General features: G+C 47.5%; 1 protein-coding gene across 6 annotated transcripts in view; it reads left to right on the top strand.

The window, feature by feature from the left end:
- The window catches only part of KIF11 (kinesin family member 11), a 271,380-nt gene that overhangs the window by 152,400 nt on the left and 102,512 nt on the right, over positions 1 to 16,468 (top strand). For all 6 annotated transcript variants that reach the window (XM_085606145.1, XM_085606146.1, XM_085606148.1 and 3 more), the window contains one exon: positions 7,792 to 7,917. In XM_085606145.1, the coding sequence (XP_085462271.1) occupies positions 7,792 to 7,917 (126 nt within the window). The remainder of the gene's footprint in view (positions 1 to 7,791; positions 7,918 to 16,468) is intronic.

The raw sequence follows: 16,468 nt of genomic DNA, 5'->3' as shown, positions 1-16,468 counted from the left end.
GTGCCTCCCATGAGGCCTGCCTCACAGACATGATGGCCAAACTTGAAGAGCAGGAAAATAGGCTACGGAGAAACAACCTAAGATTACTAGGAATTCCGGAAGGCATTGAGGGAGACTATCCTAGAGGATATATTGTCAAATTGCTTCGGTCTGCCTTTCCATCTCAAACCAGCTGGAACTGGGATCAGGAGATTCAAAGGGCTCACCGTTTTCCCTTTTTTTTTTTAAACCAAGTCGGGGCGGCAGTAAAGCTGGTATTGAGAAGCCCAGAGCTTTTCTATTTTTTTTTTTGGAAACTTTCTCCTAAGACAGTTAATATATGACCAGGCCAGGCCTAACTCTCAGAAAGAGGTAGACTGGATTAAATTCTTCTCTAAACCAGATTTCTGCCATGCAACCGTGGAGCGAAGATGGCGATTGCGCCAAATGATTACTCCCCTACAACAGCAAGGGGCCCAAGTTTTCTTGATTAACCCGGCTAGGTTGAAAGTTATATTCGAGGGCTCGACTTGGATTTTTATATCTGAGATCAAAGCTGGCGAATACCTAAAGGAAATAGCCGGGAGGAAACGAAATTGAAATGAGAAACCTAGATCTTGGGGATGAACTACTTAAATTCTAAGCGTAAAAACAACAGAGGGGGGATGTAATGGCCTTATATTTCTTTTTCTTTATTTATTTTCTCCACTGAAGGTCGGAGGGAGGGGAATGGAAGTGGTCAATAAGGGGCTGTCTGTGGGGGGGAGCGGGGGGAGGGAGAACATAAACTGTTGGTTTGTTTTTCTCTGGCTTTCTCTTTTTCCCCCCAAAGAAAAAAAAAGGAGAAAAAGGTGGGCAAAAAAAAAAGGGGGGGGGGGGTGGGGAAAGAGAAAAAAACTAGATCACTGCACTCCTTTCTCATTTCCCACTTGGTATTGCTAAGCTAGTCAATCTCCGAATTTATAAGCTTTAACTTCGGAGTGGAGCGGCGGCCGGGCGGGGGTATTCACATTAGCTCTCCATCATTCAGGGTTTCCCTCACTGTCTTTTTTTTGGGGGGGGAGGGGGAGAGGGGGGGGGAGGTTTTTTGGGTCCACATTGAACTCCTTAAGGGCAATTTAACGGAGCGGTATTGTCTTTATTTAAAACATTTAACGTTCAGTTATAGGAAATGTCTTTCCACATTTGTAAGATAAAGGGAGTAGGACATAAGGATATGAGATTCTTTGGAGGGCCTGGGGGGCTGGGAGGGCTGGGAAAACACGGGCTTTTGGCTGGTGAAGCTGACGGGGTCAGTGTGGATGAATCTGACCGTCCAGGATTTCAGTTTTGTTATCTTATCTGGAAGTCACAGGTTCAGTGGGGAGAAAAAAATACATATATATAATAATATAGAATCATTTCATTAAATGTTTGTGGTATAAATGACTTATCAAAGTGACAGAAAACTGCGCAGACATTACGACTGATGGGGGCAGATATAGTATGTCTCCAAGAGACTCGTATTGAAGTGGGCCAGAAGTACTTGTTGGATTCTGTAGGTTTCAAATTAATCGGGGCAACTACACAAGGTGCTCTAGTAAAGGGAGTCGGGATCTTCGCTCGTAAAACACTACCATTAGTTGTGAATCAGTTTAAATCCGACCCATTAGGAAGATGGGTTTTGGAGATGTGTTCTTTACCTACGAGTCTTATATTTACGATCTGCTCCGTTTACGGGAGTAACTTGGATGACCCTGGGGTGATAAATTATATTAATCAAGAGCTAGCACTCTGGCCACCACTGATGATTTTGTGCGGTGACTTTAATATAAACTTACCCAATATTTGGGACATTGACCACTCCTGGAGTTATGAAGGAAGAAAACCCAAAGTTTTTCGAGCTTTGCGTAATTTATTAAGTACTCACGGCTTGAAGGACGTCTGGGCTCATTTTAAGACAGATCAGAATGGTTATACTTTTTTTTCCGCTCCACTTTGGTCATTAGCCAGATTGGATTATTTTTTTGTATCCCCTGCTCTCACTTGTGTCTGCTCTGTTGACATTGCCCCCCGATTGTCAGATCATAACCCACTTATTTTAAATTTAAAGGGATGGAGGAGCCAGGGATTAAGTTCGAATTGGACGTTTGAAAAAGCCTTGTTATATGACAATAACTATCGGGAATATATGGCTGAGTAGAAACGGGATTTTTTGAGTATAAATATTGGGTCAGCATCAGTAATGGTGGTTTGGGACACTCTTAAAGCTGGCATCAGGGGGGAGACACTCCGTTTCTCAATTAGGAAGAATAAAAAGGAAAAAATACAAATGGATTTACTACAAAGACAGATGATAGAGGCAGAAAAAAAATCTAATACAGGTGGTCCAGGCTGGATCAGGAATTGATGAAGCACAGACAAGGGTCGCAGTTACGAAATCAGAAATGGGGACGGTATTAGCAGAAAAAATAGCTGCAAAATGGGCAGTATCTAGAGAGAAATGGTACGAGCAGAGTGAATGTATTGGTCATCAACTTGCCATCTCTACCAGGCAACAAACCACTGCAAATACTATTACTTCAATCAATACTGATACAGATACTGAAGGGGTAACCTCTGATCCAGAAAAAATCAAGGAGGCTTTTAGGAAATTTTATGAAAAACTATATACAGAGGAGATCAGCGGAACAAGTGAAGATTTAGATAATAAGATTAAAAAATATTTAGAGAGGACACCAATAATTAAACTGAACGCTGATACTCACGACGCACTGGAAACCCCTCCAGACTGGGAGGCGATTGTAGCTGCATTGGCCAGCCTCCCTGATGGCAAAGCCTCAGGGACAGACAACCTTCCAGTTGAATTCTATAAAGTTTTCTCAGAACAAATTAAAAATCTTTTTACGAATGTAGTTAGTTCTATTTTCGAGGGGACTCCCCCGCAGAATTCTTGGTCTATAGCTAAAATTGTGATATTCCCTAAAAAAGATAAATCACCCTTGGAGATGACATCATATAGGCCCATAACATTAATTAATTCTGACTCTAACATTTTTTCTGAAATTATCGCCACTAGAATATCTTTAAATATCGAATCATTAGTATCTAGGTGGCAGCATGGATTTATTCCCAAAAAGGGTACCACCGAGCATGTCTGACGGACTATCACGCTATTTGATGCTGCAGAGGTGACAGGAGACCCGAGCTCGCTTATTCTCTTAGATGCGGAGAAGGCGTTTGATCAGGTCTCCTGGCAATTTCTCTGGTTTATCATGCGGCGGTCCGGTTTTGGAGTCAGAATGATTCAAGCTTTGCAAGCACTGTACCAGAACCCCATAGCTAATATATTAATTAATGGTCAGTCGACAGAACGAATCAAGATAACAAGAGGAACAAGTCAGGGGTGCCCGTGCTCTCCCTTACTTTTCGCTCTTTATATAGACCCTCTGATAAGAAGAATCAAAGCTAATTCCTTGATTCCGCCCGTGGTTAGATTCGGTGTAGACACAAAGATCATGGCTTACGCCGACGATATAGCCATAGTAACCCCTGAACCAGAATTGGCCATCAGGGCTTTAGAGCAAGAAACCCTTTAATTTGGACTGATCTCTGGCTATGTTCTAAATAGATCAAAAACACAGATTGTCTTTAATAAAAAGTAACCTGGGAAGATAATCGAATTACTGATAAAGCAAAATACTTAGGAGTTGATATCGTCTCAGACTTGGATGTCCTGGTTGTAGAAAAATTGACCCCATTGGCAACCGATATGAGAAAATCACTTAGGAAAATAGATAATTTACATCTAACTATCGTGGGAAGATGTAACATTTTAAAAATGACGTATTTCCCCAAATTGCTTTACTTTTTTCGTACAATCCCGTTGGCATTCAATAGTCGTATACTTTTAGTTTTTCAACACATTTTTACTCAGTTTATTTGGGCATATACACAGCCAAGAAGGGCCTATAGCTTTCTTACTCTACCTAGGGAGAGGGGCGTCTGGGCTCTCCCCAACTTGAAGTTTTATTATTGGGCTGTATCTCTACAGCGAATTGATGTACAAGAACCACATTTTCAGTCCGTCTGGCCTGCCCTCTCCTTTTTTTTTTTTTTTTTTTTTTTACTTATAGGGGATAACGTAAGGGGGTGTCTGTGGCGACATTTGGAGTTCAGCTACTACAAGTGAGTCAGATTTAAGACGATGATGAATGCTTACCAGGTCTTTAGTAATATTCGAAAAATATTTGGAATCTCCAAACATAATTTTTATACTCCCATTAGAAACAATGAATATCTGCCACTCATATTCCAAAATACATATTTGCGACAATGGTATCTGGCAGGCATCTGTAAATTAGGAGACTTTTATGGCACTGGCCGTATTCGGTCATTTGAAGACCTGAAAATTAGATAAGATTTGAATAACAATCAGATATTCCAGTATAATGCCATTATGAATTATTTAGCCAATAAAACTGGTGGATCTGCGGGGTTTGTAGCGATTGATCTTATAGATAGATTGCTTGGCTCTAATTTACCGAGGATAGGAGATGCCTACTGTATAATGAATAAATTACGACTAGATGATTTATGCAAAATAGATGCTAAATGGCAGGCGGAACTAAAAACTCCACCTAATGCTTTCTGTTCCGCCTTGGGCTTAGCACAAATATATCTACTATCTCCTAAATTGCAAGCACAATTCTATAAGACGGGATATTTTTTGTATATAACCCCTAGCAGAGTTGCCAAATGGACAACTGGCCCCGGTACTACCTGACTACCTGTCCTCGCTGCTTAGAATATAGTGTGGACTCTGTCCACATGTTCGCTACATGCCCAAAACTAGAGATGCTACTTAAGGATGTACAACTGTTTCTAAGTAGAGTCCTCTTTTGATATCCAGCTTGGGCCAGTTACTATTATGTTAGGGCTGTATAATCAACTTGATCTTAAAGAAGGGGGTGCACTACTGTTTGTCGCAATGACCATTCTACGAATTTGTATTGCTATGTACTGGAAAGATTTGAACCCCCCATCTTTTGGTCAATGGCAAGTGAGATTGTTCTCTACTTATAGGCTCGAGAGAGCAATTTATGCCAAGAAGGGAAGAAGGGCAAAAAAAAAAGGCTTGATGGTGTGGGGCCTCCTGACTAGATGGTTCGATACCCAGAATAGTTAACTTGCAATGGATTGTTACTTCTTTCTGTTGACTTTTTCATTACTATTATCTCCCCCCTATATAATGCGGAATTTGGTGTCTGTATTGTATGATTATTGTTCAAGTTTGTAAAGACATTCTGCCCTTTCTAATTAATGCCTTTTTCTTTCATCTTCTTTTTTTTTCCCATCCGGACCCGGGGAGGAAGGGTTGCTGGTAAAAGATGATCTAATAGATTTGATTTGTAATATGTTGGACATTTGGAAAACTAAATAAAAAAAAATAAAAAAATAAAAAAACCATAGTCACTCTCCTTAACATATCTGCAAATTAGGAACTCGCCTCAGTAGCAGGACTACGAGGAGACAGTTGTCATGAGGCCATGGATGACTCTAGCCCACTAGCCTCACCAAGTGCAGAAAGCCAACTCTCCTCTACAAGAGGTGGAGTAGTGTCAGCAATAGGCTGTTATAGCCCAGAATCCTCCATATTACCTCTTTCAGAAGTTCCACCATGAGGAAAGTTGAAAAACAACATTGCATCCAGTTGCCTCCATCAAATTCGCACCAGGTGCAGAGGAGGAGGAGAAATGTCTCCGATCGGTGCTGTTGATGTCAAAGCCGGAGTCAGTTGATCGAGAATATATGCTGAAGGTTGGAACCTGGAAGGGCTGTGCAATAGTGCCAAAGCAAAGTCCGCCGACGCTGCTTAGTGTCTATCCAACTACTCAGATGGCTATTAGGTAAAAACATTGTCCAACTGTCCAGAGTGACGCAAAAAAACCACACACCAGGCAGGTCGAGCTAATCCTGTAAGAGATGGCACGCCTTGGAGTGAGGTTTATATTGACAGCTGTTAACCATCGAGGTGTCAGAGGGCAATAAAGGTCCTTGAATCGGGCTGTAATGGATGGCGGGGGGGGGGGGGCTGCAGAGGACAGAGAAAGCAGTTTGGTCAGAGACAGATCTAGATAGCTCAATGGGTCTGATATATAGTGCGGGGGAGAATTTGAGTGGATTCCCATAACTGTGATATATATCCATGGATATATTTTTTTTCCCACACCAGCCTACACAGGGGGAACCCATTGGGGTGGTTCCTCTCTCCCCTTCATGGGGCCCGGAGTTCTCCAACTGATGGATGAGGAGGCTTAAAGACGAGATGCAGCGATTTATAGTATTCTCTCATTTGGACCATCGACGCCCCGACTCCTGGAAACACTGGGAGGCATGGGCGGAGTCTGGTCCGGAGTCCTTAACCTGCGAGTGGGAGGAGCTGTGAGTCACGACACAGTAAAGTCGAGAGGTGCCACGACTTCAACCGCTTATGCTTACCTTTAGACGTTGATGGCGAACTGTGTCCCCTTGAACGTTTCCAGCACCTGGAACTTCCCTGTGCCTCCAAATGAAAAGTAGAAGAGAGGCTGACGTCAAGTGTCCTAAGACTGCGTCAGCCACACTGCCGAGAGTTACATTCGGCGTCCTTGAGCGCCTTCGGCATCATCTTCTGGCAGGAACCACAATCTTTGGAGGCGTAGTGGTCCCGGCCCCCCCAAACACCGCATACAATGTGGGTCTGTAGCCGACCACTGTCGTGCACACAACCCACAGGCCTTAAAGGCTGAAGACATGAGAAAAGGCACACTGTTCCAACTGACAAAAAACAGTTAAAGTAGGCCAGAAAACGGCCTGAGGAACCATCGGCTCAAAAGTTAAGGAGTCTGCGGCTAGACTGTCTCTACCAGATAATGCGTAAGTAGCTTGTTCTTTATTGCCATATTTTGTACTGTTCTCAAAGATCCCACCCCGTATTCTTGCACTACTCCGGTTAGGTACAGGTTTTATTGCTGCTGGCCATTATGAGGGAGGTTATATTCCTATGTGGTATCAAAGTTTGGATTATATTCCTCATTTGTAGGGTTGTGTTCTTGCTGAGCTCCATCAATAAATCTTGGTCCCCTCGCTAATTATAGATATTAAAAATGTGTCCTTGAACACTTTTGTGATATTTCTTGAAAGACTTTCTAGATATGGTAACAGTTGCATTTGGTGCCATTTTTTTCTAATTGTTGGTGTCTGTTGGCAGGCTAATCATTGCCCTTGTGCCGCCTGGAGTTTTTAAAATTATAATTCAGATACTTTCAGATTATTCCATACCCTTCTCTATGAATTGTGGAAATTATAGTTGAACAGGTATCTTTCCTGTGGGAGGCACCCCTTTCAGATGTATCAGTTTTACATAGTGACAGCAAGCACCACTTTGTCGCTGGAGAGGCGGAAGATTTTCTAATCCTGTCTGGCACCTGGAGATATTTTTATGTAAAAAAAAATCTAGTAAAACGATCGAATAGCAGACAAACTTTTAGTCCGTGTCACTCATTCTGGTCACTCTAATAAATGGTTACTTACTTAGCTAGAGCTGGCTTTCACTTTTGTTTCCGTGTTGGTGTATTGCATCTCATCTTGGCATGTTCTTTCTTAATCCAACTATTTTATGTTTGATGAGAAATGCAAAGAATGGGCGAGTTCTGTAACTAGCCCTGATGATTAGAAGTACAATTCTGCATTAGGACTACTGGTATTATCTGTGCAGATAAATGTCCTTTCATTTTTGTTCAAGCAAATTGCTATTGAGAATTTAATATATATATATTTTTTTTTGTTCAGGCGGATCATAAAACTAACTTGGAGAGTACGTTTAAAAGAAATCTGTTTCCTATGGTGACCTCTCTGCTGGATCTGAATTCTCACATGAAACTCTCCTTACAAAGTTTTGCTGCACTGGCTGAGAAGGTAACGTTGACTGACTGACCATTTATAAACCTGTAATTTCAAATGTGTTCTTTTTATTTAACGTGCTTCGTTTTGGATGATTCAGATTAAGTGCACTCTGCAAAAAGGGCTGAAGAAAGCAGTTGAAAAGGCAATGTATTCAAACAGCAATTCTCTTTACAGTATGAATTGTCAGACCAGATTTCACTTTCAAATTTATGCAATGGGGGGGGGGGGTATCCAGCACTTGGACATTCTGATTCATAAGCTTCAGCACATTCTAAAAGTGAATGCCACTCTTGGCACGTGTTTTCACAAGCAGTTAACAAGGATACTCTAAAAAGGCACAAGTGGATATGGTATTTTGTAAATCTCTGTAGGTCTGCCAACAGTTTTCTTTAATCTGCCTTTCCAATGCAGCAACCTGAAAGTTTTTCTGGTCCCTTGATTCCATGACCTCTAGTTTTGAGACCAAGTCTGGCTTCTGGGTTGTTTCTCTGCTATTCTTATCAGTACCCTTAATGCACCTGCATCTGAAAGAAACAAGTTAGTTAGATTCCTCACCTTAGAATATCCCCAGGCGTCAGACTGGATATGGAAGATTTTTCGTCAGCAATACCCCTTGCGCGTCGCTAGGCGTCGTCTGCGGCTCCGCGTCCGTCGGCGTCGTGCGCCGGAATGACGTCGTCGGAGTACTTAGATGCCGCCCTCGCGCGCTGACGTCAGTTCTTCTTTTTTCCGCGCCAGTAAGCGCAGATCCGGGAGAGCTACCCCTTTAGTCAATTTTTGACTAGTTTTTTGATCCTTTTTGATCCTGTCAATCGACTCCGGTGCCGGTAGGATGCCTGGTTTTAAAGCCTGTGCTGACTGTGACCGCCTGATGTCGGTTACGGACCATCACCGCTGGTGCCTGTACTGCTTGGGCCTCGACCACGACACGGAGTCGTGTTCCGACTGCAAGGCCCTGACCTCGAAGGCTAGACGAGATCCGCCACTCGGCTCCGCACGTCGCTCGATCCCGGTCCAGGAGGAGGTCCAAGGATCGGTCGCGGAGCCGCAGCCGACGTCACCATCGGTCGTCGGGATCCAAGTCTTTGGGTAAGTCGAAGCATTCCAAGAAGTCCAAGAGGCGACATCTCTCTTCGGACTCCCCTCGCCGGTCGCGCGACTCTGCCGAGGGTCAGGGTGGTTCCACCCCCGCGGCTCCGGCAGAGCCGCAGGCGCCGCGCACGTCCCCATACCCTCCGGTCCCTGGGACTGACGCGACGCCGGCGGAAGTCAGTGCCTTCCTCTCGGCCATGAGGAACCTGGCTCCGCCGTCGGCGCCCGCTGGTGCGCCTTCGGGCCCCGCGGACCCGACTGGGCTGCCTTGCCTGCCGGTGGCTCCGGCCCCGGCGCCGTTGACTGCTCCGGCCTCGACGCCGCAAGCGCCCGAGGGACCCGTTCTCGAGTCCCCGTCGACGCCGGTCGACCTCGTCACGCCTCCTCCGCCGGCGTCGACACCGGTACCACCCCCGACGCCGACGTCGACTCCGCTCGACGTCGTGCCCCAGTTCAGTCCCGCTCCGGGCCCGGCGCCGGTCCGGCGTCGATGGACGCCGAGATCGACGCCGCTAGAGACACATTTTGTCTACCGCCCGGCTACGTTACTTTCTCCTCTACACCAGGAGTCGGATGATGGGGACTACTGGGAGGGATCCGAGGATCCTATGGCCGCTCAGGCCCAACTGTCCCAGGACTGGGCAGATGAACTGGGGGAGGCCAGTGGTCTGGATACCTCGCCAGACACTGGATTCATCTCTCCTCCGACTGTGGCGTCGGAGGAGGGTGCTGCTTTCTCTGTGGTGCTGCGCAAGGCGGCCGCAGCCCTTGGGCTCGAGCTACCTGCCGTGGCTGTGAGGACAAACGTCCTCACTGAGGTGCTTCAGACTGCAGCAAGCTCCACTGAGCCTCTGCTGCCGTTCAATGAGGCCCTCACTGACGTTCTACAGGGCACCTGGTCCAAGCCCTCCACAGTTCCTCCTGTGGACAGGAACGTCGCCAGGCGCCACCGCCCTGCTCCGGGCGACCCCAGTTTTCTGTCCCAACACCCTACCCCTGAGAGCCTGGTTATCCAGGCCTCCACCTCCCAATCCTCTTTCCCGACCGCCCCGCCGGACCGGGATTCCAAGAGACTAGAGCAGTTTGGCAAGAAGCTGTTCTCTTCCCTTAGTTTGGGCCTGCGGTCTTTGAACACCGCTTGTCTCTTGGACCGTTATTCCCACTCTCTGTGGGATGCGGTGGAGGACGCGCTGCCCCTGTGTCCGGAGGAGGTCCGGACACGACTTACCCAGGCTCTGGCCGATGGGAGGGATGCCGCGTGACATGCTATAAGATGTGGGCTTGACACCACGGACTTGCTGGGTAGGGCCATTTCTACCTCAGTGGTGCTTCGACGTCACGCCTGGCTGCGGTCCACGTCATTTTCGGGTGATGTCCAGAGCTCTCTCATGGACATGCCCTTTGATGGCACTCGCCTTTTTGGCGAGAAAGCGGACAGTGCGCTGAATCGCTTTAAGGACTCCCGGGCTACGGCCAAGTCCTTGGGCCTCTCGGCCCCGCGGTCGCAAACTTCCGCCTTTCGCCCCTTTCGTGGCCAAGGAAGGGGTGCCTCCTCACGTACGCCTAGCCACCAGCCGCAGAACCAACCTGCGCGCGGTCGCGGACGTGGTTTCCGCCGCGGCGGTTCTGGAGGACGACTAGGTCAGTCCACATCCACCCCGGCAGCATCCGCCTCAAAACCTTCCTAGTCCGAGCTTTCAGGCCCATTCCACGCCAGTGGGCGGCAGAGTTCGCCATCACCTGCTCCACTGGCGGTCCATCACATCGGACAGGTGGGTGCTGCAAATCGTCCGAAGGGGCTACTCCCTCCCCTTCGAGACGACCCCTCCAGCCATGCCACCGCAGCACCACCGTATCTCGGGGGATCATTTGAATCTTCTCCACGAGGAAGTTTCGGCCCTCTTGGCCAAGGGGGCCGTCGAGCGCGTTCCGAGCCCAGAAGTAGGTCGTGGTTGTTATTCCCACTACTTTCTGGTTCCCAAGAAGGGCAAAGAGGGCCTCCGCCCTATCTTGGACCTCCGGAACGTCAATACCTTCCTCCGGAAGGAAAGGTTCAAGATGTTAACTTTGGCTCAGGTTCTAGCTGCCCTAGACCCCGGAGACTGGATGGTAGCGTTGGACTTGCAGGACGCATATTTCCACATCCCCGTCCTGCCGGCCCACCGGCGTTACCTGCGGTTCACGGTGGGCCAAGAGCACTTTCAGTTTACAGTGCTCCCCTTCGGCCTCACCAGTGCCCCTCGGGTGTTCACGAAAGTGATGGCGGTGGTCGCAGCTCATCTGCGCAGATCAGGGGTTCCAGTCTTCCCCTATCTCGACGACTGGTTGTTGAAGGCGGGCTCGCCCCAGGCAGTCGTCTCCCACCTCCAGACTACGGCGGATCTCCTGCATTTGCTGGGGTTTTCCATCAACGTGCCGAAGTCACACCTGAGTCCCTCTCAGAAGCTCCTCTTCATCGGAGCGGTTCTCGATTCGGCGAAGTTCCGGGTCTATCCACCGGAACAGCTCGTCCGGGATATACAGGCCCTGATTCCCATCTTTCGGCCTCTATCCTGGGTTTCGGTCAGGCTAGTGTTGCGGCTTCTGGGGCTGATGGCCTCCTGCATCCTACTAGTGCATCACGCCAGGCGGCGCATGCGGGCTCTGCAGTGGGACCTGAAGTTTCAGTGGGCCCAGCATCACGGCAACCTGTCCGACCATGTCTTGATCTCGGAGGGCACTGCACAGCAGTTGCAGTGGTGGCTCACGGACCGCGATTGGGTCATGGGCAGAAGCCTCTCCCTTCCCCAACCGGAGCATGTCGTAGTGACGGATGCGTCCCTCCTGGGATGGGGTGGCCATATGGGAGAGGCGGAGATCAGAGGCCTCTGGCCTCTGGTCTTCGGCGGAGTCTAGTCTCCACATCAACTTGTTGGAGTTGAGAGCGATCCGACTTGCACTGAAAGCCTTCCTTCCCTCTGTCCGGGGAAGTGTCGTGCAGGTGTTCACGGACAACACCACCGCCATGTGGTATTGCAACAAACAGGGCGGGGTGGGGTCGTGGACCCTTTGTCAGGAGGCCCTGCGCCTCTGGACGTGGCTGGAACACCAGGGCGTCACCCTGGTGGTTCAACATCTGGCGGGCTCTCTGAACGCCAGAGCAGACGAACTCAGCCGCCGGTGCATGATGGATCACGAATGGCGTCTGAACTCCGAAGTGGCGCAAGGTCTCTTTCAGCAGTGGGGAGAGCCTTGGTTAGATCTATTCGCCACCGAAGAGAACGCGCAATGTCAGCAGTTCTGCGCGTTGGAATTTCCAAGGCGGCACTCGCTCGGCGACGCTTTTAGTCACGAGTGGAGTTGCGGTCTGTTGTACGCCTTTCCGCCTATACCACTTCTGCCCAGAGTGCTGAAGAAGATCAGGCACGACCGGGCCCAAGTCATCTTGGTGGCTCCGAATTGGGCACGAAGGTACTGGTATCCCGAGCTACTCAGTATGTTGACCGATCCTCCGATACGTCTGCCCCTTCAGGAGGATCTTCTGTCGCAGCAGCAGGGGACGGTCCTCCACCCGAACCTGTCCAGCCTCCACCTCCATGCGTGGAGATTGAGCGGCGACAGTTGATGCCATTTGACTTGCCTCCTGAAGTCTGTGATATCATTCTGGCAGCCAGGCGTCCCTCCACAAAGTCGGTATACGCCTGCCGGTGGAACAAATTTGTGGCATGGTGCACAGCAAAGGCTGTGGATCCCCTTTCCGCCCCTCTTTCTGAGGTTCTCCTCTTTCTTCTTTCTTTGGCCCGGCAGGGCTCTGCCCTGGGCACCCTGAAAGGTTATCTTGCTGCCATCTCTGCCTTCTTGCGGCTTCCTGATCAGCCTTCTCTTTTCAAGTCCCCTGTGGTTACACGCTTTCTAAAAGGCATTACTCACACGTTCCCTCCTGTCCCTTTTGTAATGCCTCAGTGGGACTTGAATCTTGTTCTCACATTTCTAATGTGCGCTCCCTTTGAGCCTCTTCATAATTGTCCTCTTCGTCTGCTGACGCTTAAGACTGCTTTTCTGGTAGCCATCACCTCGGCTAGACGGGTGAGTGAGCTCCAGGCTTTATCTTCAAAGCCTCCTTTTCTGTCTGTTCATCCGGACAAGGTTGTCCTTCGGCCTCGTCCCTCCTTTCTTCCGAAAGTGGTGACTCCATTTCATCTTGGGCAGTCTGTCACCTTGCCCACCTTCTTTCCGCCTCCGCATCCTTCCAAAGAGGAAGAGAGGCTCCACCGTCTGGACCCAAAACGTGCGCTCTCCTTTTATTTGGACCGCACAAAGCAGTTCCGGGTGGACGACCAACTTTTTGTTGGATACGTGGGTGCTAAGAATGGGAAAGCGGTGCACAAACGGACCATCTCTCGGTGGGTCGTTTTGTGCATCAAAATTTGCTACTCCTTGGCAACAAAGGACCCTCCTGTTGGGCTGCGTGCCCACTCCACTCGGGCCACAGCGGCTACTACTGCTTTTGGACGGGGTGTCCCTTTGCAGGACATCTGTCAGGCGGCGACGTGGGCTTCGCTACACACGTTTGCCAGGCATTATTGCCTTGACAGCCAAGTCCGGAGGGATGGCTTCTTTGGCCGTTCTGTCCTCCAGGACTTTCTGGTGTGATCTTGGTTCGCAGACCCACCACCGGGGATGGTATTGCTTGGGTATCTATTCTAAGGTGAGGAATCTAACTAACTTGTTTCTTTCAGATGAACAAGTTACTTACCTTCGGTAACGATGTATCTGTAAGAAACATTAGTTAGTTAGATTCCTCACCGACCCACCCATCCTCCCCGTTCTGCGAACCGGCATCTAGGGTTAAGGATATCCTTTTCAGGCCCCTAGATTTTCTTTTTCGCACCAGTGTCGGTCTTTGCATGGCTCTGCGTTCCTGGCGCGGAAAGCTATGTACAAGAACTGACGTCAGCGCGCGAGGGCGGCGTCTAAGTACTCCGTCATTCCGGCGCACGACGGACGCGGAGCCGCAGACGACGCCTAGCGACGCGCAAGGGGTATTGCTGAAGAAAAATCTTCCGGATCCAGTCTGACGCCTGGGGATATTCTAAGGTGAGGAATCTAACTAATGTTTCTTACAGATACATCGTTACCGAAGGTAAGTAACTTGTTCATCGGGAGCGGAGCACCCACCCAGTGGATGCAACACTGTAAGGGACCTCAAACCAAGGGGAATCAGACCTCATGCTGTGTTGAAACCAGATTTCCTCGCTTCAAACTGGAACTAAAGTGAGGCAACTACACGCACCCTTGGGACAGACCTCGCAGAAGCAGGCTCACACTTTTAAGTCGTTTAAGACAAAGGAACACTTTTAGGCCCAGTCCTCGTAGGCCAGCAATTCTCATATCCTTGACACCTGGCTGTCTGACACCTCCACATGGGGTCTTCGACTGTTCAGATAATTAAATGAGCAGATTAATAAAGTTAATGTATATGTATTATGTACGATTTTAATTCTTTTTTTTTAGAGCGCTCTGTAAATGTGAAGGCATTTGAAATCTGAGGCTAAAGAATTTGTTACCCTACGCATGATTTGTGGGAGCAGCACAGGTATAGCAAACAATCTAGTGTGGATGGCTGGTGGCTTCAATTGAAGCACTGGTATATGCCCACAAAAAAGCATACATTAGGAGCAAAAATGACAGTAATATAATCGAATCTAGCATATTGCTTTGCCTTTTTGAAATGAAACTACATTTTTAAAATATCAAACCCAATTAAAATTTTGATTTTTGTTTCGTGAGTTACAATATTTCATAATTTGTTTATTTGTTTGATATACACTTTCTGTAATTTGGTGTATTGTTTTGCGGCCCAAATCCTAGAACTTGCTTGGGCTTACAGTAGTGATTCAGGGGAACCCCAGAAGTAAAAAAAAAAAAAAAAGAATTACAGTCCTAGGCACTTGGGTTGAGGAGATATTGTGGTACCTTGGTAGTGTTGACCATCAAAGTTCACACACAGGTTCATTCAGACAGTTGGGCTTAGTAGATCAGGTCCCTCCAGGACATATTGTTTGGGGTCAAGGACAACCGGTTTTCAAGTTTATTTTGTACTTGAGAGAAGTAGGCCCAACCCCCCTGCAGTACCACATCGTGGATCAGGGAAGGGCATGGTCTACAGTTGAGGTAATATATATCCAAATGTTAATGTTCGAACTTGTACTTCTGGTTAATTAATGCAAAGCCTTTCTAGAGTGAGCGCTCTAAGGAAATGTTGTAAGCTCGGACTGCACTACTGCCAGTGGTTCCAGTGTAAAAATGTGTACATACTTTTTTGAAGTTTAACATGAGCTACATATGGTGCTCCCAGAATGCTCTGATTAGATGCAAATATCTGCAGAAGCTTGAAATCAAGATTGATGAGCCTTTGCTCTCAAAATGCAATGTTCACAAAAAAATGCAAGTAGAAAAATCATTTTACTAAAGTACTGTGAAATTGTAGGCTACATTTCTTTGAAGTATCATTTAGTAAAATATGTTTATGCATGTAGGTATAGATTTGCTCATGGGAAAATCTGTTGAGCGTTTAGAAGTTCACTTTCTGTCCAACCACATTTTTCCCAACCCTTGAAGTTCTGCTTCTGCAAATGTCGGGAGTAAATGTCCAGCCTTACTCAGTATATGAAAAGATTAGAGGAGAGCTGGTGAAAATCCCTGAAACATGCAGTTTAGTAAGTTTGCACACTCAAAAGGGCATTCCAACCCTGCAACTATTTTTTAACGCTACCTCAAGCCATAGTATGTATGTATGTACATCTGCAGAAAGGTTGCAAAATAAGGAAATAGTTAGAATTCAAACCCTACTATGATCCCTGGCATAATCGGAAAGGCTGAAATCTAAGCTTTTGTACAATGAGATTGCTGTCATAAATTGTTGCTGCACTACATGGCACCAAAGGGCCAAGTGGATTTTTTCACAGGACAAATTTATTTATGAAGCAACCTGTCCCCTGGACAAGTAGATATTTGGTTAAGTTCCACAGCCCTGTGGAAGGTACAGTTGAGCTCATTTTCCAGCTAGTAAAGTGTAGGAAAGGTCTCCTTTCTGTATGATCAATAACCAACACCCTCCTGCCCCAAGTTTTTAGACTGATGCTGCTTGTATTTCCCGTTTGTGCAAGGCTTTCCAGACCCCTTTGCATGCTCTCTGACCCCCGAAGTATGTGTACAATTGGCTAATAGCGAATTAGCTCATTTAACTTGCCTAGAAGTCCTTACTATAAGGTACCAGATGTAACCAGGGCTAATTAGGTAAATGTCACTAGTGGACTGCAATACTTAATTATGCAGCTACAGCAGTGATGAGGTGAAAATGTGACACTAGGCCTGCCACTGCAGCAGCGTCAGATAGCTTTAACACTGATTTGGCTAAAGGGTTGATTTTTTTTTTTTGTCCATGTCAAGTTGGCAGACTAAGTCACTACCCAGGAAGTCTTTGGTAGCC

Source organism: Triturus cristatus, chromosome 1_2 (genome assembly GCF_964204655.1).
Source record: "Triturus cristatus chromosome 1_2, aTriCri1.1, whole genome shotgun sequence".
NCBI lineage: Eukaryota > Metazoa > Chordata > Amphibia > Caudata > Salamandridae > Triturus > Triturus cristatus.
The sequence above is the reverse complement of the archived record's forward strand: the minus strand, read 5'-3'. Positions and strand labels throughout refer to the sequence as shown.